Consider the following 25,196-nt stretch of genomic DNA (forward strand, 5'->3'; position numbering starts at 1 on the left):
TCTTGAATTTCGGTCTTCTGGTCTCTGCCTTTTTTTTTTTTTTTAATGTTTATTCATTTTTGAGAAAGAGAGAGAGAGAAAGCAGGAGAGGGGCAGAGAGTGAGGGAGACAGAGAACCCAAAGCAGGCTCCAGGCTCAGCTCCCAGCTGTCAGCACAGACTGCCCCAACATGGGGCCCGATCCAATAAACTGTGAGATCCTGACCTGAGCTGAAGTCAGACACTGAATACCCAGGTGCCCCTGGTCTTCACTTTCATCTGAGGGTTCCTACTTTATCCTTTCTGCCTTCCTTATTCTTCCTGTTCATATTTTGTGGGTTGTTTACTTGCTTTTCTCTGTTCTCAATCCATCGTTTGCATCCTTTTGCTAAAGAGATGGAAGATTTTGTCCTTCCTTCTGTGTCTGGGTTTGTTTTGTGGGATAAAAACATTAGAGCAGCTGCCCTTGCCTAAGAACTAGGCAGATCTGATTCTGGAGAACACCACACTTCTAGTTCAGTGGCTCCAGCACTAGGTAGGCAAACCGTTCTCTTCTCCATTTAACAATGCCTGTTCTGCATCAGGCACTGTGCTAGGCACTGGAGATATTAGCAGTGACCTAGACCTAGGCAGAATCTGTTCCTTGCCTTTATGGAACTAACAGCCTGGGGTGGAAGTCAGACAATACATAGGAGTCAGTATATAATTTTATACTGTAATTAGTGGTATGAAGAAAAGAACTAGCTGCCGTGAAAGGAAGAAATAACGGATAGATTTGAGATAGGATTGCCATCCCCCATTTAAGAGAGGAGAGGGTTAAAAAAATCTTTTTAATAAATTGATTACCAGTTGTTAAAACAACAAAAACGGGAGAGGAGAGAGTTGAGGCGCTGGCACCAGCTAGTTGAGGGCAGTCGGGTCGAGAGCCTCTCAAGCTCCGAAGTCTTGGTCGCGCCGCTCCCACCTCTCCACTCATCCTAACGGAGTCCTAGGTCTGCGCAGGCGCACTGACGGTTGCCATGGGGACAGCTGCTCCTGCACAAGCGCAGATATCTTCAAGATGGCGGCGGTAGCGGCTGCACGAGCAGTTTCTGTGGGTTCCGGGCTACGGGGTCTGCAACGGACACTGCCTCTTGTAGTGATTCTTGGGGCGACCGGCACCGGCAAATCCACCCTGGCGTTGCAGCTAGGCCAGCGGCTCGGTGGCGAAATCGTCAGCGCTGACTCCATGCAGGTATGACAGTGCGGCTGTCCACGGGCCTGTGAAACCCAGAGGCCGCGTGCGGGCCTCTGGCGGAGTGGATACCCTGTCGCATGGGTGTAGTGGGCGAACCCTGAGGCTTGTGGGACCGAGTGGGCAGGTGAAGGGAACCCATAATTACTAGGTGCCCACCCACCATGTGCCAGACGTAGTGCCGGGCGATTGATTGGCTTTCCTCATCTCATTTACTTCTCACGACCTTGCTGTCGGTAGATTCTGTTCTCTCCATTTGCGCGTGAGAAAATTCACCTAGGGAGATGGAACGGTTTTCTCTGTGTCACACAGCGACTAAGGGGAGGAGATAGCATTTGAACCTACAAGGTTGACAGGCGTCCAATAAATATCTTTTGAATGAAAATTATCGCAGAGCCTTTGCTACTTAGAGTATTCAGCGACACCGGTTTAAGTTGGTTACCATCTATGAGTGCCTCGTGAGGGTATGGAACAGGATGGATATTCATCGAGACCTGGATTCTAGTTCCGGATGTGCGTCGGCCACGTGAGCTTAACGTATCTGTAAAGTGGAAAAAATGCCACCTGCCCTCAGGGCTGTGGTGCTTAGTAGGTGAGATCATGAGTTTTATTTTTTATTATTTTTTTTAAAAATTATTTTTTAACGTTTATTTATTTTTGAGACAGAGAGAGACAGAGCATGAACGGGGGAGGGGCAGAGAGAGAGGGAGACACAGAATCTGAAGCAGGCTCCAGGCTCTGAGCCATCAGCCCAGAGCCCGAAGCGGGGCTCGAACTCACGGAGCGCGAGATCGTGACCTGAGCTGAAGTCGGACGCCCAACCGACTGAGCCACCCAGGCGCCCCGAGATCATGAGTTTTAGAATGAAGAGCAGGGTCCTGAAGAAGGCGGGGGCCATGCACTTGGCAAATATTTGTGTAAGTTGAGGTTAGAGGTTTTTTAACCTACTCTGGCTGATGGGAGTCGGGAGGCTTTGTCCTCTTCCCTGAGTTAGAGGAAAAGCCCAGAAGGAGTGTGTACTACACACAGCACCTGGGTGCATTTGGCCTCGGGTTGAGAGTGGGTGACATTTGGGGTAAATCTGTGATGGAGGAATTACAAACGCTATTTATTGAGGATAATTTACAGTTGATGAGGTTTTGGAGTAAATGAGGTGCTTGAGTGTGAAATGCCTGGCACTGAGTCTAGCCCCTACCTGATGGGTACTCGGCAAGGAAGGGCAGTCCTTCCCACTGCACCCCGTAAACCTCGGGGCATGGTTTCATTTGGAGGGACATGACCCATCAACACACATGAAATGATTAGTATAATTCAACAAATGTTTGTTTGCAACCTCTACGATGTGTCAACTTCAAGATCCAGACTTCACCTCAAATCCCAGCCCTGTCTTTTCTAAGGTATGTGATTTCAGCCTGAACTCTTTGCGCCTTTGTTTCTTCTGTAAAATAGGAAGAAGAGTATCAGCGCAACATAATTGTGATGATTAACATGATAGAGTGTGTAAAGCACTTAATACAACGTACGGCACGGAGTGCTAAAAACATGACAGGTGCTATTTTCCGCAAGGCCCTTTTGGAGAGAAAAACCATAATGCCTCTCCTCAAGGAGTTTTAGTCCAGCTAAACATGAAATAAAGCAGAAGTATTGTTTGAACTGTGATACTAATGATGCTCTGCAAGGTGGATGGGGCAGGGAGGAGAGAGACTGCAAATGTTAGATTTTATGCTAAAGCATACAGTTTCTGAGAAGGGAGAAGAAGTCAACAAAGACGTGTGGTTAGTCACGGAAAGCTCTCTGAAAAGGGACTTGAAAGGTGAAGTTTGGATAGATAAGAAAGAAGAAAGGCATTATGTCAAAGGAGAGAACATGAAGGAAGATTTAGAAGGTGAAATGGGCATGTGTGTATGTAGGATGGTGAAAGGAGGCTGTTCGTTAGGTTTTGCAGATATTGTGGAATGGGGGATGAGTAATATGATGAAGGAAGGCAGTGTGTAAGAAGCATTCATCTGTGAATAGTGTGCCTGATGAATTGGATTTGGGGGTGGGTGTTAGGAATGCAGGGGAAAAGAAAGATGTCATCATGTCAAAGTGAGTTGACCACTGATCGCTGAAAGAATAATGCACACCATGTGATTCAGGATTCAGGTTTGTGGGCCTGGGAGAGTATGGTGAGCAGGGCAGGAAGTCAGGAAGGTTTGGCACGGCACAGTGGGGGTGGCAGCAGGACTTCCAAGGGGAAAGTCTGTTGGGGGGTGGAGAGTGTAACAGGTATGAGCCGTTTCAGGACTCTTGCACTGACTGCCTCTGCCTGGTGGAACTTCTTCATCTGTTTAACCACGTGGCTTGCTTTCTGTCTTCAGTCACATCTTTACTCAGATGTCACCTTATGAGGCTTTCTCTGATCCTCCTATTTAAAAAACACACCACTGCTCCCTGTTCCCATCTTCCTCAAACACCACACGTAGCCCTGTCGAGAGTGTTCTCAGTAAGTCATCCTAATTTTACATTTATTTAAAATAATTTTTTTTAATGTTTGTTTTTTTTGAAAGAGAGAGAGAAAGAGACAGTGTGAGCGGGGGAAGGGCAGAGAGAGAGGGAGACACAGAATCTGAAGCAGGTTCCAGCTCTCAGCACAGAGCTGGCTGGACGCGAGGCTCAGACTCAAAAACCGTGAGATATCATGACCTGAGCCAAAGTCAGACGCTTAACTGACTGAGCCACCCAGGCACCCCTTAATTTTACATTTATTTTTAAGTAAGTTAGTGGGTTCTGGCAATGAGTGTTGTATATAGCTCTTTAACAGCTATTACCCATTTCTCAGAAATCTTTCTCTACTCACAGCTGTGTGCCGTAAGGTTGAGGTTGCTAGAGGTTTTGTTGACTGTAAAACAGGTCATGTGTATGGGACAATGAGCCTCATATAGTGCTGATGATACGGCAGACCCTTAATATTTGATGAAGTGTTTGTTGACTTGCCGTATTAAAATGGCACATCTTGATCCATTCAGATTTTTCGTGTGGTTATATAAGTAACTAGAGCATGGGAATTACATTTCTTTTGTCCTAGGGACACCACAAGGATTAATTAATGTATGAAAACACTTTGAAGATTATTGAGCCTCCTGAACTGGCTATAGGTTGTGTTTAGTTTTGATTGTACTGTGGATATTTGTATCATTTCCTCTTGATTCCCATTGGAGAACTTTGACCTTTGATTTTACTTTTCAGTCCAAATAATGATATAAAGTATCTCTGCCCCATTTATGGGGTTATATGCAGTTCTTCATTCTGCCTTTGCTTACCATGCCCCTGTTACGTGTTTTTTTATCCAGTGGAGGGAGATGGTGCTTTTTAGTGACTTGAGGTTGACTCAGAATTTTTATAAGTGTGTGAACAAAAAGGACATTTAAAGAAAGAATTGAAGTATAGTTGATACGCAATGGCACATTAGTTTCAGGTGTACAAAAGGACGTTCTTAATGTTGGATTACCAGCTCCTTGAAAGAGCATTTTCAATTTCAAATAAATACACAGGCAGAATGATAATAACAACTTAAATTTGCATAGCAAATTTGTTTATAAAATACTTACATATGCTTTTTATTCTACCTTACCTCGTAAGGTAAATATCATTGTCATTTCACAGGTAAGACAACAGGCCTTGCAGTAAGGTCTGGCAGTAAGTAGCAAACCTGGAGTTGAACATAGGTGTTTACTTTCCACGTCTACTGCCTTATCCACACAAAGCCATCCCCTTTAGATGAGGCAGGAGCTGTGGTGTTCAGTCATTAGAGAGTATTTCTTAACTTGTACGCCACTCTTCTTTCACAGGAGTGTGCTCCATTTTGATCAGGATGTAAAATGTATTTGAGGATTCATATTGTGAATCATAGTGTGAATTCATAGTGATGTCTGTCAAATGGAGTGTTGAGCTGAGTGGTGGCCACACGAGGCATTGCCTATGGGGATAAAACTTGCTGCAACTAAGAGGTATAATTTAATGTCAATAATTTAATGATACTAAAGGCAGAGAATGTTTACTGAAACAAAGGAGAAACTTGGCCTTGTGGAGAGCCTAGTCGGAGACGTAAACTTTGTTGTACAGCCACACAGACAGACCAAAGGATGACCAAATGGAAAGTGTGATAATTAGAAAGTTCTTTCAGGCTTCCAAGTTGATCTTTTAAAAAACAAATATTTGCTTTTTAATAATCACTTTTGGAATGATGTCCAGAATTTCATATTTCACAAGTATACTAGTAATTCAAAAAGGATTGTAAAACACTGTCTTAAATCTTAACTTGTCTAGCACCTCATACTTGTTTCGTTATCCTTTTGTTCTGCCTTAACTGTAGGGTGATCCCAAGGCAACCCCTGTTGGGGCATTTCCCATCCAGGGAAAGTGATTGTTTTTTTGTGAACATTGAGTAAGTATATCGAGGTAGCTTCTTCAACGGAAAACCACAATGTTTAGGGTAGTATATCTAGGGTGATAATATTGTCCTGGAGCCCAACAGATAATGACTTGCTTCTGTAGCCATGTAGCATGTGAAGGTCCTGCCTGGCTTCTTGCTTCCCATTCTCATGCACTTGATTTGTTGAGTGGGAAGTCAGAAACACTCTCTGAGGGATTACTTGCTTAGGGACTCCTGCTGGGCTCTACTTTGGATTTCTGCCTGGCAGGTGTGATTATAGTGAGAAACAACATTTGTGCTTAATTTCCTGAGTTTTCCAAGTGCCGATTTCACAAATTATAGAAACATGAATATTGTTAGTCAGCAGTAAGAGTCTAAATTTAAGGACGGTCAGGTAATACAATCCCTGCTTTCCAGGATGGAAAAACTGAGGCACAGAAGATTAAAGAACACACTAGAGATCACGCTGCAAGACACTGGTACACCTGGGAATTGGATCTGGGTCTTGTAACTCCTCTGTAGTGTCTAATATACTGCAGGAAGATGATACTGAAGGTCTTCTTTTCAGACTGAGTCTTTTTCTTGGCATGTAAATTCAAGGTACAATGCATCGCCTTCAGTGACTGGATGAAACATTGTACTGAGAAACATGAAGGCACTTGCCAAAAGATGTACAATGACTGCCTGGAAATACAGACTGCCAACTATATGCCACGAGATAAATAAACAAAGTGTTCTATTTGGGTTTATAGAGAGGAAGTATCCCTAATGCCTTAGTTCTTCAAGTCCTGTGGAGAAGCAGTAGTCATACATAGGAGCACTGTTCCCTTTATGTTTGTCTAAACCTACAAGAGCAGAAGCAAATGATTTTTGGCAGTCTGACTAGTGAGCAGCCTATGTGTCATCTAATAGATGTGGAGTCTGGGTTCTTTTTGTCTGCTTCGAGACATAATTTAGGAGCAGTATTTTTTTTTTTTTTTTTAAACCAAAGGACTGTTTGTCTGATAGTGCTCAAGGGAGATCAGGGATGCATGGGAGAGGGATATGAAAGGAGAGAAGGGAGTGTGAATCACGGTGGCTTAGTAGGACACGATATAAAAGCCACAAAAACCTGTTAACCAGGAGAGATGGGGGCTGTCTGGAGGCTGCTTGCCACAACTGAACAGAGGTGATCTTTTAAGAAAAAAAAAAAAAAAAAAGACTGAGGCTGGGGGTGCCTGGGTGGCTCAGTTGGTTGAGCATCCGACTCTTGATTTCAGCTCCGGTCATGATCTCACAGTCTGTGGGATCAAAGCCCATGTCGTGCTCTGTGCTGAGCCTGCTTGGGATTCTCTCTCCCTCTCCCTTTGCCCCTCCCCCACTTGTACGCTCCTTCTTGCTCTCAAAATAAATAAACATTAAAAAAAAAACAACTGAGCATGACAAGAAGCTAAGAAGGAAGTCTCAAAAGTTTTGCCTCCTCCCAAAAATCTGTCTGTGTCTCTAGATTCCTTGATTCACCTCCATTGTGACTGAATGTAGTTTTCCTTTGGCTAAAGTATTCACCTTGGTGGGTTGTTCATATACTGTATGTTCACCTTTTTGCAGCGATGGGAAGAACTTTGGAATCAAACCTTCGATGTTTTGTAAGGAAAGAGAAGTCACTACTGGCCAAATGAGAAATCGTGGGAGGGCACAAATGGGACTTGCAGGTTCATATTTGTGAGGGTGAGGTGCTGCCCTGAGGCTTCAGGGCCTGGGGCAGGGTGTTGAAATAGCTCTTCTTCAAAAGGAATGTATGTTCTAGGGGTAAAAGTTACTTGGGGTATGTAAGAATTCACGTATGTGATTCGTATCTACTTGTATGTGTCTTAACTAAATTGGTTTTGGTTTCTTGTGTAGTTTGAATTCTTTAGATAAACTTGAATCAGACTGGGGTCCTCTTTACCGCCTTGCTTACCTTTGGAGCCCTGGTTCGGAGCTACAGGTTCACCACTGCTGCTTCCTCATTGTGGCATCCAGAGTTCAGGCTCATACCACTACACCATGAACAGTCATAATAATAATAGCAGCAACGTAGTAAGCAATAATAGTCTGTATGCCAGGTACTGTTCTAAAAGTTTGACACGTATTATCTCACTTAGTCTCATCACAGCCTTATCAGGTAGGCACTATCATTATCTCACCCATCCAGAAAATTCCTTTCTTGAATTCTGTCTCTGTGCTATTCTATATTTTTCCCCCACGTCTTCTTACTTATTTATCCATTCATCCTGCATCCCATTCTTTTCCCCTGTACCCACTGTATACATTTTATCAGACAGAGGAGGAAGACTATTCCTGACAAAAGAACAGCATGAGCAAAGTAAAGGAAGAATAAAAGTGTATGGTATGTTTTCAAGGAATGACCAGGAATTATCCGGCATGGAGGATACTTGAGGAACAGTAGTAAGAGGTAAAACTAAAAATACAGGACCCTGTGAACAAGTTGCAGAGGCCCTTGAAAGGAATGCCAGGAGGCGTGGCGTTTTAAATTTGGAAGTGATAGCAAATCTGTTACATAGGGTAACTCTGATGGAGAGTGGGTTAGAGAGTGATAAACAGCTTAGGATTTGGTTGCATTAGCCTGGGTGAGAGGGGCTGGAGTTGGTCTGTGGCTGGGGAGAAGTAACCATTTCGACATTTTAGAGACAGAATCAATAGGATTTTGGTTTTTGAAAAAAAAATCCAAATAACAGAAAAGTACAAAGGAAGTGTCACCATAGTCTTGGCATCAAAGGTTCAACATTTTAATATGCTGGTGCACATCCTTTCAGACATTTGTGTATTTTTGCAAATGTGCTTATGTGTTTTTTTGTTTTTATTCCCAATTTTACTGTGGTAACATACACATAAAATTTACCACCTTAACCAATTTTTTTTTTTTTTTTTTTTTAACTTAAAAAAACCTCTACGGCCAACATTGGGCTTTTGAACTCACGACCTGGAGATTAAAAGTCACATTCTCGGCCAACTGACCCAGCCAGATACCTTCATCTTAACCATTTTTAACTGTACAGCTTAATGGTATTAAGTACGTTCATAATGCTGTGTAACCATAATCACACCATCTATCTCCATAACTTTTTGTCTTATAAAACTGAAACTCTGTATTCGTTAAACAGTACCTCCCCGTTCCTCTTTCCTCCTAGCCCTTGGTAACCACCATTTCACGTTCTATGTCTATGATTTTGACTGCTCTTACGTACCTCATATAAATGGAATCATATAATATTTGTCTCTTTTGTGACTGGCTTGTTTCATTTAGCATAATGTCCTGAAGGTTCCATTTATGTGTGTATGTTTGTACATAAATTGACTCATACATTTGCTATTCTTCTGTGTCCTGCTCTCCCCCCACTCTTAGCAGTATGTTATGGATAACTTTATGTGTTAATGTTACACAACTGTACATCAGTGGTCTCAATATGGGGTCATTTTGCCCCCCAGGGGACATTTGCAATTTCTGGAAACATTTTTGGTTGTAACAACTGGGGAGGTTGGTCCTTGACATATATTGGGTAGAGACCAGGAATGCTGCCAAACATCCTACTTTGCATAAAACAGCTCCTCACAACAAAGATTTATTTGGCCCAAAATAGTAATATATTGTACTGAGGTTAAGAAACCCTGTTCTACTTTATTGGTTGTTAAATTTTGAAGTAATTATAGATTTACACAAGAGTTTCAAAGATAGTAGAGAGAGTTCTTGTATACCCTTTACCTATCTTCTCCTAAAATTAACATCTTGCATCATCATGGTACATTTGCCAACACTAAGAAATTGACATAGGTACAGTACTGTTAACTGTAGACCTTACTTGGTTCTCACTAGTTATCTACTAATGTCCTTATTCTGTTTCAGGATCCCATCTAGGGTCCCACATTGCATTTCGTTTTCGTGTCTGTTTAGTTTCCTCCAATCTGTGACAGTTTCTCAGACTCTTCCAGTCTATGACTTCAAAACTGTTGAAGGGTACTTGTCAGCTGTTTTGTAGAATGCTTCTTTTTTTTTTTTTTAATTTTTTTTACGTTTATTTATTTTTGAGACAGAGAGAGACAGAGCATGAACAGGGGAGGGTCACAGAGAGAAGGAGACACAGAATCTGAAACAGGCTCCAGACTCTGAGCTGTCAGCACAGAGCCCGACGCGGGGCTCGAACCCACGGACCGTGAGATCATGACCTGAGCCGAAGTCGGACGCTTAACCGACTGAGCCACCCAGGCGCCCCTGTAGAATGCTTCTTAATTTGGGTTTCTCATGATTACACTGGCATTACAGGTTTGGGGAAAGCATACCCTTCTCATTACATCATATCAGGGTATGATGTCAACATGACTTGTTTCTGGTGCTGTTAACGTTAACCTTGATTGTTTGGTTTGGGTTGCATCTGCCAGATTTTGCCACTGTGAAGCCCCATTTGTTAGAAATGACTTGCTAAGTCCAGCCCATATTGAAGGGGAGGGGATTTAATCTCTACCTCCTGAAGGGAGGAATATCCAAGAATGTGTGGATGTATGTTAAAAGCACCACAATAATTAATAAATATTTTAGAGGAGATACTTTGAGACAATTCAGATGTCCTGTTTTTCCTTAAAGTTTCACTCACTAATTTTAGGATCTGTCAGTGGATCATTCCTGCTGCAGTTACTATGATAATTTACTTCATTCCTTCTACTTTTATGAGTTGTAATTTTTGTGGAATGATTTGTCCTTTTTCCTCACTTATTTACATCATTTACTTGTATCAGTATGGATATTTATTTTATTCTTTGGGTTATAATCCAATACAGTGTTGTTTTGTTGCTCAGATTATTCCAACTTTGGTTATTGAGCGCTCTTTCATATTGACTCTGTGTCCTTTGGCATGCCTCCATGTTTGTTTGTTTAGTACTTCCTTTCTGGCACTGCAAGATGCTCCCAGCTTATGTTTGTCTTGCCCCAGCCCTAGAATCAGCCATTTTCCCAAGGAGCCCTGATTCCTTTTATTGGTGAATGTTTTTCTTTTGTTTTGTTTGTTTTTTTGTGTGAATGGTATTTAGAAACCAAAATCTGGGGCTCCTGGGTGGTTCAGTTGGTTAGGCGTCCAACTTCGGCTTAGGTCATGATCTCACGGGTTCGTGAGTTCAAGCCTCTCGGTCAGGCTCTGGCTGACAGCTAGAGCCTGGAGTTTGCTTCAGATCCTGTGTGTGTGTATGTGTGTCTCTGTCTGCCCCTCTCCCACTGTCTCTCTCTCTCTTAAAAATAAATATTAAAAATTTTTTTTAATAAAAAAAAAATGAAACTAAAATCTGGATGCTGGGTGTGTTTGTTGCTATTGGGATATCATTGTTTCTTGTCTCTTTGGTGGAAAAAGCTAGGAAACATGCTTATGTACACTAATCCTTGTATACACAAATATCTATGTTTATATCTGTATCTATCTACATATATATGAAAATAAACATGTGTTTATACAAATATCTCTGACTCTACTCTGGCACCACAGGATCCATCCCAATGTTCTCTATTTGTGTTCTCTTTCTCAGAGAGTAAGAAATTTGGCTTCTCATTGGCTATAATTTATTTATTTATGCAACTTGTAAAGTAGTTTCAGTACTTTTTTTTTTTTTACTTATGTAAGAAACTTACCAGTTAAAAAATTTTTTTAATGTTTATTTATTTTTGAGAGAGAGAGACAGAGCACGACTGGGGGAGGGGCAGAGAGAGAGGGAGACACAGAATCTGAAACAGGCTCCATGCTCAAGCTTTCAGGACAAAGTCCCACAGGACAGAGCCCCACGTGGGGCTCGAACTCACAAACTGTGAGATCACGACCTGAGCCAAAGTCAGATGCCCCAACTGACTGAGCCACCCAGCCGCCCCAACAATTTACCAATTAGGTATAATGTTTGTGTACGGTTCTTTTTGTTCATTTTAGCCTATAGTATCTAGTCATAATGTTATACACAGTTATTTAGGTAAGCTCCTTTTTTTCCCCCTCCACTGCCCTTCAGTGAGGTAATGCTGTGCATTTGTAACACAGGTAGATTCATTTATTGCAGTCTGCATTCTATCCTGGGTTCCCCAGAAGTTGTTTTTTTGTTTTGTTTTTTTATTTTATTTTATTATTATTTTTTTAAATTTTTTTTAACGTTTTTTATTTATTTTTGAGACAGAGAGAGACAGAGCATGAACGGGGGAGAGGCAGAGAGAGAGGGAGACACAGAATCGGAAGCAGGCTCCAGGCTCCGAGCCATCAGCCCAGAGCCCGACGCGGGGCTCAAACTCACGGACCGCGAGATCGTGACCTGAGCTGAAGTCGGCCGCCCAACCGACTGAGCCACCCAGGCGCCCCTGTTTTGTTTTTTTAAATTGCATACAGTAAAGTGCATTCTTTGTTGAGTACAGTTTTATGGGTTTTGACAAATGCACAGTCAGGTATCCACCATCACAGTACCGTACTAAACAGTTCCGTCACTCTAAACATTTTCTTGTATGGCCTCTTTGTAGTCAGCTCTTCTACCTACCCCACCTTTCAACAACCACTGATCTGTTTTCCATCCCCTTGTTTTTTGCCTTTTCTGGAATGTAATGTACATGGAATCATACAATATGCAGCCTTTGGGGTCTGACTTTTTCACCTAGCAAAAAGTACCTTTTAAATCTCCCAAGTCCATTACTCTTTATTGCTAAGTGTCATTCCATTGTATGGATGTACCATAGTATGCCCATTCACCTAAGAGAGGACATCTGAATTTCCAGTTGTTAGCACTTATAAAGAAAGCTGTTATAAACATTCATGTGCCGATGGTCTAACTTTATAGGAAGCCCTTAAAGGATTTTCCAAAATGGCTGTGCCATTTTGCATTCCTACCAGCAGTGAATGAGAATTTCTGTTCCTCTGTATCCTCCCCAGGATTTGCTATTGTCTTTTTTTTTTTTTTTTTTTTTAAATTTTAGCAATTCTAATAGGTATGTACTGGTATCTCAGGGTGGTCAATTTACATTTCCCTAAAGGCTAATGATGTTGAGCATCTTTTCATATGCTTATTTGCCATCTGTGTGTCTTTGAAGTGTTTGTCAGATTTTTTGGTGGATGTGTTTGTCTTATTCTTGACTTTTAAGAGTTCTTTATATATCCTGGGTACAAATTATTTATTAGATTTGTTATTTGCCAGTATTTTCTCCTGCTCTGTGGCTTATTTGTTTTTCATTTTCTTCACTGTCTTTGACAGAACAAAAGTTTTAAATTTTCACAAAGTCCAGTTTTTTTTTTCTTTTATGGATTGTGTCTTTGGTTTCCTACCCTAAAAACTCATTGGCAACCCCAAGGTCATGCAGATTTTCTTGCCATTTTTTAAAAAAGTTTTAAATGTTTTATTTATTTTTGAGAGAGCGAGAGCTAGTGAAAGAGCATGGGGAAGGGGCAGAGAGAGGGGGATACATAGAATCTGAAGCAGACTCCAGGCTCTGAGCTGTCAGCACAGAGCCGGACGCAGGACTTGAACTCACGAACCGCAAGATCATGGCCTGAGCCAAAGTCAGAAGCTTTACCAACTGAGCCACCCAGGCGCCCCTCACCATTTTTAAGAGAAGTATTATTTAAAGAAAAATTGTATAGTTTTGCATTTTACATGTAGGTTTGTGAGCTGTTCTGAATAAATTTTTGTATAAGGTATGATATTATGGACATCCAGTTGTGCCAGCACTGATTTTGAAAGGCTATCCTTTCTCCATTAAATTGCCTTTGTACTTCTGTCAAAAGCCAATTTATATTTGTGCGGGTCTATTTCTGGGCTGTGTTCTGTTCCATTCATCTATGTGTCTCTTCTTTTGCCAATATTGCATTGTCTTGATTACAGTGGCATTATAGTAAGTCTTGAAATTGGATAGCGTAAGCCTTCCAACTTTCTACTTGGTTGTTTTTAATCTCCGGGTAGTCTATTTTTTTTAAAATTTATTTATTTTTTTTATTTTGAGAGAGCACAAGCACAGGAGGGGCAGAGAGAGAGGGAGAGAGAGAATCTCAAGCAGGCTTCACGCTTTCAGCACGGAGCCCAATGTGGGGCTCGATCCCATAAACCATGAGATCATGACCTGAACCGAAATCAAGAGTCAGGTGCTTAAGTGACTGAGCCACCCAGGCACCCCATCTGTGTAAGTCTGTTTTATAGATGTATCATAATTAATGAGGTTTCTACTGAAGGACATTTAAAGGGTTGTTTTTTGCTATAATAAATGATGCTGAGATGAACATCTTTACACATACATCTTTTTGGACTGTGTGATTCCTTTTTCAGGATAAATTCCTAGAATGGGAATACTGGGTAAGATGTAAACATTACCTCTTTTTTTCCTCCCAATTTTCTGAGGTTATTAGAGGTTATATTATTTTTCTCATTGAGGGAAAATTCATATGACGTCAGCCATTTTAAATTGTTTTTTGTTTTTTAAAGTTTATTTATTTTGCGGGAGAGAGCACACACATGGGAGAGGGGCAGAGAGAGTGGGAGAAAGAGAATCTCAAGTAGGCTCTGCTCTGTCAGTGCAGAGCCGGATGTGGGGCTCGATCTCATGAACCGTGAAATCATGACCTGGGCCAAAATCAAGAGTCAGACGTTTAAACATCTGAACCACACAGGTGCCCAGCATCAGCCATTTTAAAGTGAATGATTCTGGGGCATCTGGCTGGCTCAGTCAGTAGAGCATGTGACTCTTGATCTCGGGGTTGTGAGCTTGAGCCCCATGTTGGGTGTATAGATTACTTAAAAAATCAAATCTTTAAAGTGAACGATTCAGTGTCATTTGGTATATTCACAGTGGTGTACAACCATACCCTCTGTCTAGTTCCAAAATATTTCCACCACCCCAAAAGAAAACCCCATACCCATTAAGCAGTTACTTGCCCATTTTCCCTTCCCTCCCAGCTCCTGGCAAATACTTGTCTGCTTTCTGTCCCAATAGATTTTACCTATTCCGGATATTTCATATAAATGCAGTCATATAATCTGTTAGCATGTATTGGTAATTTGTTCCTTTTTATGGTTGAATAATTTTCCTTTGTATGTATAGATCACAATTTGTCCCATCTATTGATGGGCATTAGTACCTTAGGCTATTATGAATAGTGCTACTGTGAACTTGTATGTATATGTACATGTATTTGTTTGATTATCTGTTCTTAGTTATTTTTGGGTAATACCTAGGAGTAGAATTGCTGGGTCATGGTAATTCTATGTCTACCTTTTTGAGGAATTGCCAAACTGTTTTACACAATGGCTATATTATTTTACATTCCCACCAGCAATGTGTAAGGGTATCAATTTCTCTACCTTGTCTCCAATACTTGTTATTTTTCCTTTTAAAAAGTTATTTTTAACTTTTATTATTTTTTTTTAGGTTTGTTTATTTTGAGACAGAGAGGGCACAAGCCGGGGAGAGGCAGAGAGAGAGAATCCTAAGCAGGCTTTGCACTCCATGCTGAGCTCAACATGGGGCTTAGTCTCATGACAGTGAAATCATGACCTAGCCAAAATCAGGAGTTGGACGCTCAAACGATTGAGCCATCTAGGCGCCCTTTTCCTTTTTAATAAAATTTTCCTTAAAAAAAAAAAATTATAGCATCCTAGTGGGTGTGAAAGTGGTATCACTTTACAGTTTTGATTTACATTTTCTTAGTGGCCATTTGTGTAATATCTTCTTTGGAAAAAAGTATCTATTTAGGTCTTGTGTTCTTTTTTTTTTTTTTTTTAATGTTTATTTTTGAGATGAGAGAGAGTATGAGTGGGGGAGAGGCAGAGAGAGAGGGAGACACAGAATCCCAAGCAGGCTCTAGGCTCTGACCTGTCAGCACAGAGCCGGATGTGGGGCTTGAACCCACGAACCGTGAGATCGTGACCTGAGCTGAAGTAGGACACTCAGCTGACTGAGCCACCCAGACGCCTCTTGTGTTCATTTTTAAATTGGGTTGGTTGTCTTTTTGTTGCTGGTTGGCACACATTACATTTTGATACATATTGCCAGACTTTTGGTTTGAAGAAAGTTTGTATCAGTGGTATGTCTATTTTTGTTCACCCTTGCAATTCTGTGTATTAACTATCTTTTCATTATTATAGTTTGGTAAACAAATGAATTTCATTTTGATTTCATTTCTTTGGTTAATTGTCTTTTCAAGGGTGCATTGGTCATTTGTGTATTGCTTGTTTTAATTCCTTGCTCATACCTGTTATGCCCACTTCTATATAATGGTTTTCATTTTTGTGTTTATTGCTTTTTAAGAGTTTTTTGTGTATTGTAAGTTTGAATCCTTTATGCAGTCTCATGTATTGGAAGTATTTTTTTCAGTTGGTCATTTGTCTTTTGACTTGTGTGATTTTTTGGGGTCATAATAAATGTTTTAGGTTTGTATGTTCTCATACTTTTTGTGAGTACATGTTGGTTTTAACATTCTTTTAGAAAGAGAATATTATAGGGGCACCCGGCTAGCCCAGTCAGTAGAACATGGACTCTTGCTCTCTGGGTCATGAGTTCAAGTCCCACGTTGCGCATAGAGCCTACTTTATTATTTTTTCTTAAAGATTTAAAAACTTTTAAAAATGTTTATTTATTTTTGAGAGAGAGAGAGAAAGAGAGAGAGAGGCAGAGTGTGAGCCAGGGAGGGGCAGAGAGAGAGAGAGAGAGACAGAGAGAGAGAGAGACAGAGAGACACAGAATCTGAAGCAGGCTCCAGACTCTGAGCTGTCAGCACAGAGCCCAGTACGGGGCTCCAACTCATGAACAGTGAGACCATGACCTGAGCTGAAGTCAGACGCTTAACTGATTGAGCCATCCAGGCGCCCCGAGTCTACTTTAAAAAAAACATGAGAATGTTATAATAGATTTATAATGTATTGAACTGTTGGAACTTACAGATGTGAACAAAAAGTATTGTTGATGCTCTGGTGTAAATGAAGGTATACTCAGGCCTCCTTGCCTTCAGCATGCCTGTTGCTCTTTCCTTGCAGTCCCCTACATACATAATTACAGATGGAATATGGGATTCTGTGTTGTCCAGGTGGGTACTTTTGGTTAGCTACCCCACTACCCAGTTTCCTTACTTTCCTTTTTTTTTGGTTTACATCTTGCTAGTGCCTAGCATCATAACTTGTAACGGTGGTTCTCACTCCCAGGTGCACAGTGTAATCACCTGGGTAGCATTAAAAAACATTGATGCTCAGGCTTATAGTATTCAGAAAGTGTGTATTGATTAGAATTAGATTTAGATGATTTGCCTAATAGGCAAATGTTTCCTAATTTATAGTCTGTCTTTACTCTGAGGTCTTCATTTAGCTTATTTAGCCTAGCAGGCAGTTTTATTTACTGAGAAAACTGGGTTTTAGTCTCAGCTTTGCCACTAACTCGCTGTACTTATAACCTGGGACAAGATACTGCCCTCTCTGGGCTTTAGTTTCCTCTTTGGCTATATTAGTGAGGGGGGACTGATTAGATCAGATCAGGAGTGGGCAGACTTTTTCTGTTAAGGTCCAGTTAGTAAATATTTTAGGCTTTGTGGGTCATACAGTGTCTGTCAGTGTCTATTTTATTTATTTTTTATTTGTTTTGAGAGAAAGAGTGGGCATGCTTGTGTGTGAGAGGGGCAGAGAGAGAGAGAGAGAGAGGGAGGGAGGGAGGGAGGGAGAGAATCCCAAGCAGGCTTCGCACTGTCAGCACAGACCCTGAAGCCAGGCTTGATCCCCATGAATCCCAAGATCATGACCTGAGCTGAAATAGAGTTGGACACTTAACCAGCTGAGCCACACAGGCTCCCCTGTCTGTCATGGTGTCTAAAGCTCCTTTTAGCTCTGGTATTTTGTGGTTCGCTTCTTTCAAACCCTAGCCAGGGGTCTCACCTCGAAACACCAAGAAAAATCTTGTTTAATCACCACCAATTAAATATAGATAATACCAAGCACTTCTATAGTGCTTATTACCATTTGCCTGCCATTATTCTAAATATTTCATCTATATTAACTCTAATCTCCAGAATAACATAGTGAGGAGTGTAGGTACTATTATTATTATTATTATTATTCCCATTTTATAGATTAGGATACTTGAGGCAAGGAAAACTAAGACACTTACATATCCTGCGAAATGAAGTTGGGTAGTGGAGTCAGAATTTGAACCCGTGCTTCTGGCTCCATCATACACTGTTGGCTTTCCCTAACTTAGATACAGACCTCCAAATAATATATGCTCTATCTCAGGTATCTTAAAATAAAATCTCACTGAAACTATCAAAAGTGGGCCAATCTGGAGGCTGTAAAATTGGCCACAAGAAGAGCTTTATTATTGATTTTATTTTCTCAAAAGAGCCCTTTTGTTTCTGTCCCAGCATTATGGTCACATGGCATCGTCTTTGTTTATATTTTCAGCTTTCTATCATATTTACTCTTCAAAACCTTGAAGGGGTTCAGTGTATGGAAACTGTCTTCTCAGTTTCTGGAATTTAATTTCACCTTAGTAGGAATTCATTACTTCAATCAAGCAAACAGACTAGAGTCAAATGGGAATAAAAACTCCTCACGAGAGGCAGCAGAAACAGCTTGTGTTATGGGCAGAGCATCTAGGCTTTAGTCGTGTCTCTATTGCCAGCCAATTATATATGCAGAGGAGCTCCCTGAGCCTCTGTATTCTCAAGTATAAAATTTCAGGTGATCGGACCGGGTAGATGATCTCGGAATTTCCTTACATCCATGCTTTGCCAGGGCTTGCAGGTGGACGTCTAAGCAGCCACTGCAGAGGCTCTCCGTTGCGGAGTTTCTCATACTTCAACTTTAAAGTATGTTAAAAGTATGTTAACTTTTTTTTTTTTTTAACGTTTATTTATTTTTGAGACAGAGAGAGACAAAGCATGAACGGGGGAGGGTCAGAGAGAGGGAGACACAGAATCTGAAACAGGCTCCAGGCTCTGAGCTGTCAGCACAGAGCCCGACGCGGGGCTCGAACTCACAGACTGCGAAATCGTGACCTGAGCCGAAGTCGGCTGCTTAACCGACTGAGCCACCCAGGCGCCCCAAAAGTATGTTAACTTTAAAGTATGCCAGTTTTGCATTCTCTGCCCTGATCTGTCTGCATTTATTTATCTATTTACTTAAACATTTATTTATTTGTTGAGAGGGATGAGTGGGGAAGGGCAGAGAGAGAGAGAGAGAGAGAGAGAGAATATCCCAAGCAGGCTGTCTGCATTTATTTATCTATTTACTTAAACATTTATTTATTTATTGAGAGGGACGAGTGGGGAAGGGCAGAGAGAGAGAGAGAGAGAGAGAGAGAGAGAATCCCAAGCAGGCTCCGCACTGTCAGCACGGAGTCCGATGTGGGGCTTGAAGTCACAAACCACGAGATCATGACCTGAGGCAAAGAAATCAAGACTCGGATGCTCAATCTACTGAGCCACCCAGGTGCCCCTGTCTGCATTTATTTAGATGTAAAAATTCATGTTTTATGTTCTTTTTACCAATTAGGAAGATCTGGTGCTTAAGAAGAATGCATAGTGTACTTATTATGTATGCACCTCTCAGTTTGAGAAGCATGGCCTTGTATTATGATTGTAGTTCCTTTTCCCTTAAATAGAGATAGCCATTGGAGGACCAAAAGTCTCTATCTGCACTACAAATTCCAAACCACTCCTCTCGCTAGACTGAACACATCAGGTACAGGTTCTCCCACTTTCTGAGCGTCTTAATCTGTCTGATTTAGTCAGCATGTCTGCAGTTGAACTTCTGCCAAGCAAAGCTAAAAGGAGTAGTTGCCTGCCATGTTCCTGCAGCTAATTCATTCTTTCTTAATAAAGTGTACATTTTTTAAGAAGTTATCCTTTTATTAAGAAAGAAAAGTTAAATAGGGTGCCTGGGTGGCTCAGTCGGTGGTTAAGTGTCTGACTTTTGATTTCAGCTCAGGTCTTGATCTCAGGGTTGTGAGTTCAAGCCCTACATTGGGCTCCGTGCTGGGTGTGAAGCCTACTAAGAAAGAGAGGAAGAGGGAGGGAGGGGGAGGGAGAGGGAGGGAGGGAAGGAAGTTAGGCAAGAGATTTGACCTTTTCTCTACTTTTCCACATCTCTTCATTTGAATAATCAAATTCAAAATCTTTAAAAAAAATTTTTTTTTTAATGTTTTCTTTATTTTTGAGACAGAAAGAGACAGAGCATGAGCAGGGGAGGGGCAGAGAGAGAGCGAGACACAGAATCTGAAGCAGGCTCCAGGCTCTGAGCGGTCAGCACAGAGCCCAACGCGGGGCTCGAACTCACGAACCGCGAGATCATGACCTAAGCCGAAGTCGGATGCTCAACCGACTGAACCACCCAGGTGCCCCAAATTCAAATTCTTTTAATCAAAAAGGAAAATCAACTTTTGGTGATAGAGCCAGGAAAGCGATTGAAGGATTTCAGGATCTAATTTGGATTGGGAAGGAAATGAAGTTAAAAGGGGGAAGATAACTTATGAGGAAGAAACCAAACAAGGAGGGCAGCTTTTCATTTTGCTTATAAACAGCTATGTTGGGGCATCATAGCCAACCTGAACTCAGAGCTCCACAATCTGCCCAGTGTCCAGGATCTTGCTGATTAACACACTTATTAGGGCCACCCTAGAGCATAAAAACCCTAAAGGGTTGGAGCCAAGTTGCCTGGATTTTAAGTCCTAGCCCCATTACTTACTAGCTATGCAACCTCTCTGTGCTTCAGATTTTTTTTTTTATGTTTATTATTTATTTTGAGAGAGACAAAGAATAACACAAGGGTGGGAGGGGCAGAGAGTGACGGAGAGAGAGAATCCCAAGCAGACTCCACGCTGTCAGTACAGAGCCTGATGAGGGGCTCAAACCCATGAAACCGTGATATCCCGACCTAAACCAAAACCACCCAGGGATTTGGGGGAGTTTCTCCATGGTGAAATTTCTTTGGACCAGGGTTTCTCAACTTCAGGACTGTTGACATTTTGGGTTGGGATAATTTTTTGCTGTGTGAGCTCATATTTCCTTGTAGTATCCAGTTAAATACCTAGAACATTAAATGTTTGGTGGTTATGATATTTAAAGAAGATGGTACAGTCACACTTTAATGTCTCTTAGAAACTTTAAATCACGTATGTCTTTATAGTACAGTTACTTGTATCTCTGTTTCTGCTAGCCTGGACTCCTTGAGGACAGGGACCCTTTCTTAATCTTCTTTGCATGCCTAACATCTTGCAGATTACCTGGCACATAATAGACTCAGTAAATGTTTGCAGAGATAAGTCAGTTATGTTGATAATTGGCTAAGTAGGTTAAACCTGGGATTTTTCAGAATATTTCAGCTATCAGACCTCACAAAGAGGCCAGAGCCTCCTTAGTATTGACAGAATCTGATTTGTGCAGAGAGAAGCATTTTATCCAGTCATTTCTGTGTACACAGATCACAGGTGTCTTCTGGGAGAGTAGGAGATGGAACGGAGTGGCATACTGCCTTTAAAAGATAACACAAACCCTTTAAGCTCTTCTTAGCACCCAGGGCTGCCTGTTCTATAGGCGAAGTCACACTGAAACTATAATTGAAGCTGGAAAATAGGTGAAATGTAAAGCAATCAGCTACAAACCTAACTTACCCTGGTGGAATGTTGTTTTGTGGGCAGGTAATAAAATAAGCCCAGTTGGGGCATTTGCAATATAAATATCTGTATGGACCAAATGTGACGTTTACAAAAATTGATTGGTTTCTAAATTTGTTTAGATAATTATCCTTAGTGCCAATGTGTAAAATGTTGCTGTGTTTTTGCTTTTTGGCTGGGTGGTATGATTTTAATTGATAAGCAATGTATGCCCTAAAATGCATCATTCATGGGGCACCTGGCTGGCTCAGTTGGTGGAGCATGTGACTCTTTATCTCAGGATTATGCGTTCAAGCCCCCTGTTGTGTGTAGAGATTACTTAAAAGTAAAATCTTAAATGCATAATTCGTAAGTGTACAAAAAGTGAAAATACCTGTGTAGGGGTGCTTGGGTGGCTCAGTCAGTTAAGTGTCGACTCTTGGTTTCAGCTCAGGTCACGATCTCACAGTTGGTGAGTTTGCTGCCTTGCTCCCTGTTGCCCCAGCTTGCTCTCTCTTTCTCTCTCTCTCTCTCTCAAAAAAATGAAACATAAAAAAATTTAAAAAGTGAAAATACCTGTGTAACCACAACTCAGTTCAAGAAATAGAACGTTACCAGTCCTCTCAATAGTTTTGAAAATTGTGATTTGATCCAGCAATTCCACTTCTGGGTGTATATTTAAAAGAATTGAAAAATTCAGCAAATGTTTGAAAATTTCATTTCATTGCAGATATTCACTGTTTTCTCATTGTGCTGAAAATCTGTCATCCAAGTCTTTCGTTGTTATTGTGGTAAAATATACATGACATAAAATGTACCATTTTACCATGCATTAAGCACATTCACATTGTTCTGCAACCTTCACCCTCTATCTCCAGATCTTTTTCATCTTCCCAACTGAAATTCTGTACCCATTTTTTTAAGTAAAAAATTTTTTTAAAAAACATTTATTTATTTTTGAGAGACAGAGAGAGAGAGAGAGAGAGAGAGAGAGAGAGAGCATGAGTGGGGGAGGGACAGAGAGAGAGAGAGAGAGAGAGAGAGAGAGACAGAATTGGAAGCAAGCTCCAGGCTCTGAGCTGTCAGCACAGAGCCCAATGCAAGGCTCGAACCCGTGAACCCTGAGACACTCAACTGACTGAGCCACCCAGGCGCCCCTGTACCCGTTTTATATGGACTCTTCATTGTTCTCTGCCCCAGCACCTGGCAACCACCATTCTACTTTTTGCCTCTGAATTTTTACTAGTTACATCATGTAAGTAGAATCATACAATATTTGGCTTTTTTGTTACTGAGTTATTTTACTTATCATAATATCTTTAAGGTTCATCCATGTTATAGTATGTGTCAGAATTTCCTTCCCTTTTAGGGCTGAATAATAATGGAATAACACATTTTATTTATCCATTCATTCATGGTGGACTGTTGGGTTGCTTCTACCTTTTGGCCTCAGTGATTGATGCTGCTATTATAGACATGGGTGTATAAATACCTGTTCAGCTCCCTGCTTTCAGTTCTTTGGGGTACATACCCAGAAGTGGAGTTGCTAGATAATATGGTAATTCTATTTTTTTATGTGTTGTTTTTAAGATTTTATTTTTTAGTAATCTACACTCACTGTGGGGCTTGAACTCACAACCTTGAGATCAAGTGTCACATGCTCTACAGACTGAGTCAGCCAGTGTCCCTCTATTTTTTATGTTTTGGTGAATCACCGTACTGTTTTCCATCCACAGCTATGTCATTTTACATCCCCACCAACAGTACACAGGGGTTCTAATATCTCTACATCTTCACCAACATTTGTTATTTTTTGTTTTTTGATAATAGCTATCTCTGTGTATGAAGTGCATCCAGATTTTTTTATAGGAACTTTTTGTTAGGGAAGTTTTCCAACATATAAAAAAAATAGAATGAGTACCAGTTGAACTTCTGTGTGTCTGTCACCTAGCTTCAGTAAGTTAGGAACACTTGGCCAATCTTGTTTCATTTAGTCTATCCCTCTTCCACCATTATTGGAATGTAGATCCCAGTTGTCATATACTTTCTTTTTTTTGTCCTATGGTTAAAAACAGAAAATAAAGATAAAATTTTAATGTTATGAATGTTACTGCAAATTTTACTTGCATCATTGTTCTCCCTTTCATTTCGTGATCATAATTCTTTTCTAAAGTAATCTCTACCCAATGTGGGGCTCGAACTCACGACCCCGAGATCAAGAATCAGATGCTCTAATGACTGAGCCAGCCAGGCACCCCAGTGATCGTAATTCTTGTGTCATTATTAACAAATGTCTTTTCAGCGTCATTTTTGCTCTCATGCAGTGCAGCTATAGATGTACTTTACATATGCCCTTCATCTACCCTTGCCTTCTTGCTTATTAAAAATTTATTCAGGGGTAAAATGAAAAAAATACACAGTAGCTGTGATCACAAGTTGCACAGTCATTTGTAAGCCCAACTTTAACAGCACATCGCTAACTGTCAAAAGAAGTCATATTAGAATGGAAGAGTGAAGCAACATCATTATTGATATAACCTTGGATCAGCTCTCATTTCTTTAAAAAATATATATACTTCCATTCATAAGTACTTCAGTATACTGTATACCTCAAAGTTAAAGACTCCTTTTTTTTTTTTTAAGTTTATTTATTTTTTTTTGAGAGAGGGAGTAAGCTGGGGAGGGGCTGAGAGACAGGAGAGATAGAGAATCCCAAACCGGCTCTGTTCTTTCCTGATGTGGGCTCAAACCCACAAACTGCGAGATTATGATCTGAGCCAAAACTGAGAGTCGGACACTTAACCAACTGAGCCACCCAGGCGCCCCAGTGACTCCTTTTTTATTTTCTCCTTTTTAACAAAACAAAACAAAACAAAGCAAAACAAAACACAAAACCATAAAGCCATATGATACCTAAACATTAACAATCCTTTTATTATCAGATACCTGTTTAGTACCACCCATATCTTTATGCCCAGTTTCTTTTAGTCTGATGGTATGGGAAACAAAAGTTGACAAATCACTCAAAGATGACAATTCACATTGGTAACCAAGATGTAGTACTTTTGTATGAATTACAGTTTTTAGTTTGTTAACTCTGTGAGCAAGAAGTCTTTCCTTAAACCATGAGTACTTCTTTCTGATATTTGTTGGCATTTGCATATACCATAAATAGTGTAGTAGTCTACTTCCTTTAAAATAAGGTGAGCCTCATTCTGGGGTTACCTTCTGTTTGATTTATGTTGATGTGTTTATTTGTTTAAGCTTACTATTTTAAGGAGTTCTAGAAGATACCCTTAAAGACGAGACTCAAAATGACAATTTACCAGGTATCTAGGTGGCTCAGTCAGTTGAGTGGCTGCCTCTTGATTTTGTCTCAGGTCACGATCCCAGGGTTGTGGGATTGAGCCCCATGTCAGGCTCTGCGCTGAGCGTGGGGCCTGCTTAAAGATTCTCTCTCCCTCTGCCCCTCTCCCCTCTTGTGCTCGGTTTCTCTTTAAAATTTAAAGAAAAGTGGGGGGGGGGGGATGAAAATTTATCTACAAATTTATCTATATGTCGGATAGAACATGCTGGTAGGGATATTTACATTTTGGTTTTTTTGTAAGTTGGGGATGGTAATTTTGCATTTGCAGCGATAATTTCCTTAACATTAATCTCAATGTTAAAAACGAGAATCCACTTACAGGGTTCAGAAATCTTCCACTGGCAAAATCAAGTTGTTGCTGTTTGAGTTCTTTCACGTTGATTGGGTCATTTGGAATGCAACAGAGCCAGCTAAAGTTTGTGGGAAAAGAGGGAGAGGAACACGCAATTGTTAACTCCTTTTCTCCTGTAGTCTTCTTAATTTGTGCAGAAGACTGCGGTGTAGGGTATATCCTATAGCACTTTGTAACATCAGAAGGAAGTCTTGCTGAAGATACACAGAGAGAACACCCTGTGATCTAAGATTCCACCAGTATTCAG

The 25,196-nt window shown here is 40.8% G+C and overlaps 1 protein-coding gene across 4 annotated transcripts in view; it reads left to right on the forward strand.

The window, feature by feature from the left end:
- The first annotated feature begins 1,031 nt into the window (after positions 1 to 1,031).
- The window catches only part of TRIT1 (tRNA isopentenyltransferase 1), a 42,906-nt gene continuing 18,741 nt past the window's right edge, over positions 1,032 to 25,196 (forward strand). For all 4 annotated transcript variants that reach the window (XR_007455043.1, XM_049618695.1, XM_049618696.1 and 1 more), the window contains exon 1: positions 1,032 to 1,212. Coding sequence is in view for 3 of the 4 variants with exons in the window: in XM_049618695.1 (XP_049474652.1) it covers positions 1,039 to 1,212 (174 nt within the window). In the remaining variant the exon portion in view is untranslated. The remainder of the gene's footprint in view (positions 1,213 to 25,196) is intronic.

This window comes from Panthera uncia (assembly GCF_023721935.1).
Source record: "Panthera uncia isolate 11264 chromosome C1 unlocalized genomic scaffold, Puncia_PCG_1.0 HiC_scaffold_4, whole genome shotgun sequence".
Classification (NCBI taxonomy): Eukaryota; Metazoa; Chordata; class Mammalia; order Carnivora; family Felidae; genus Panthera; species Panthera uncia.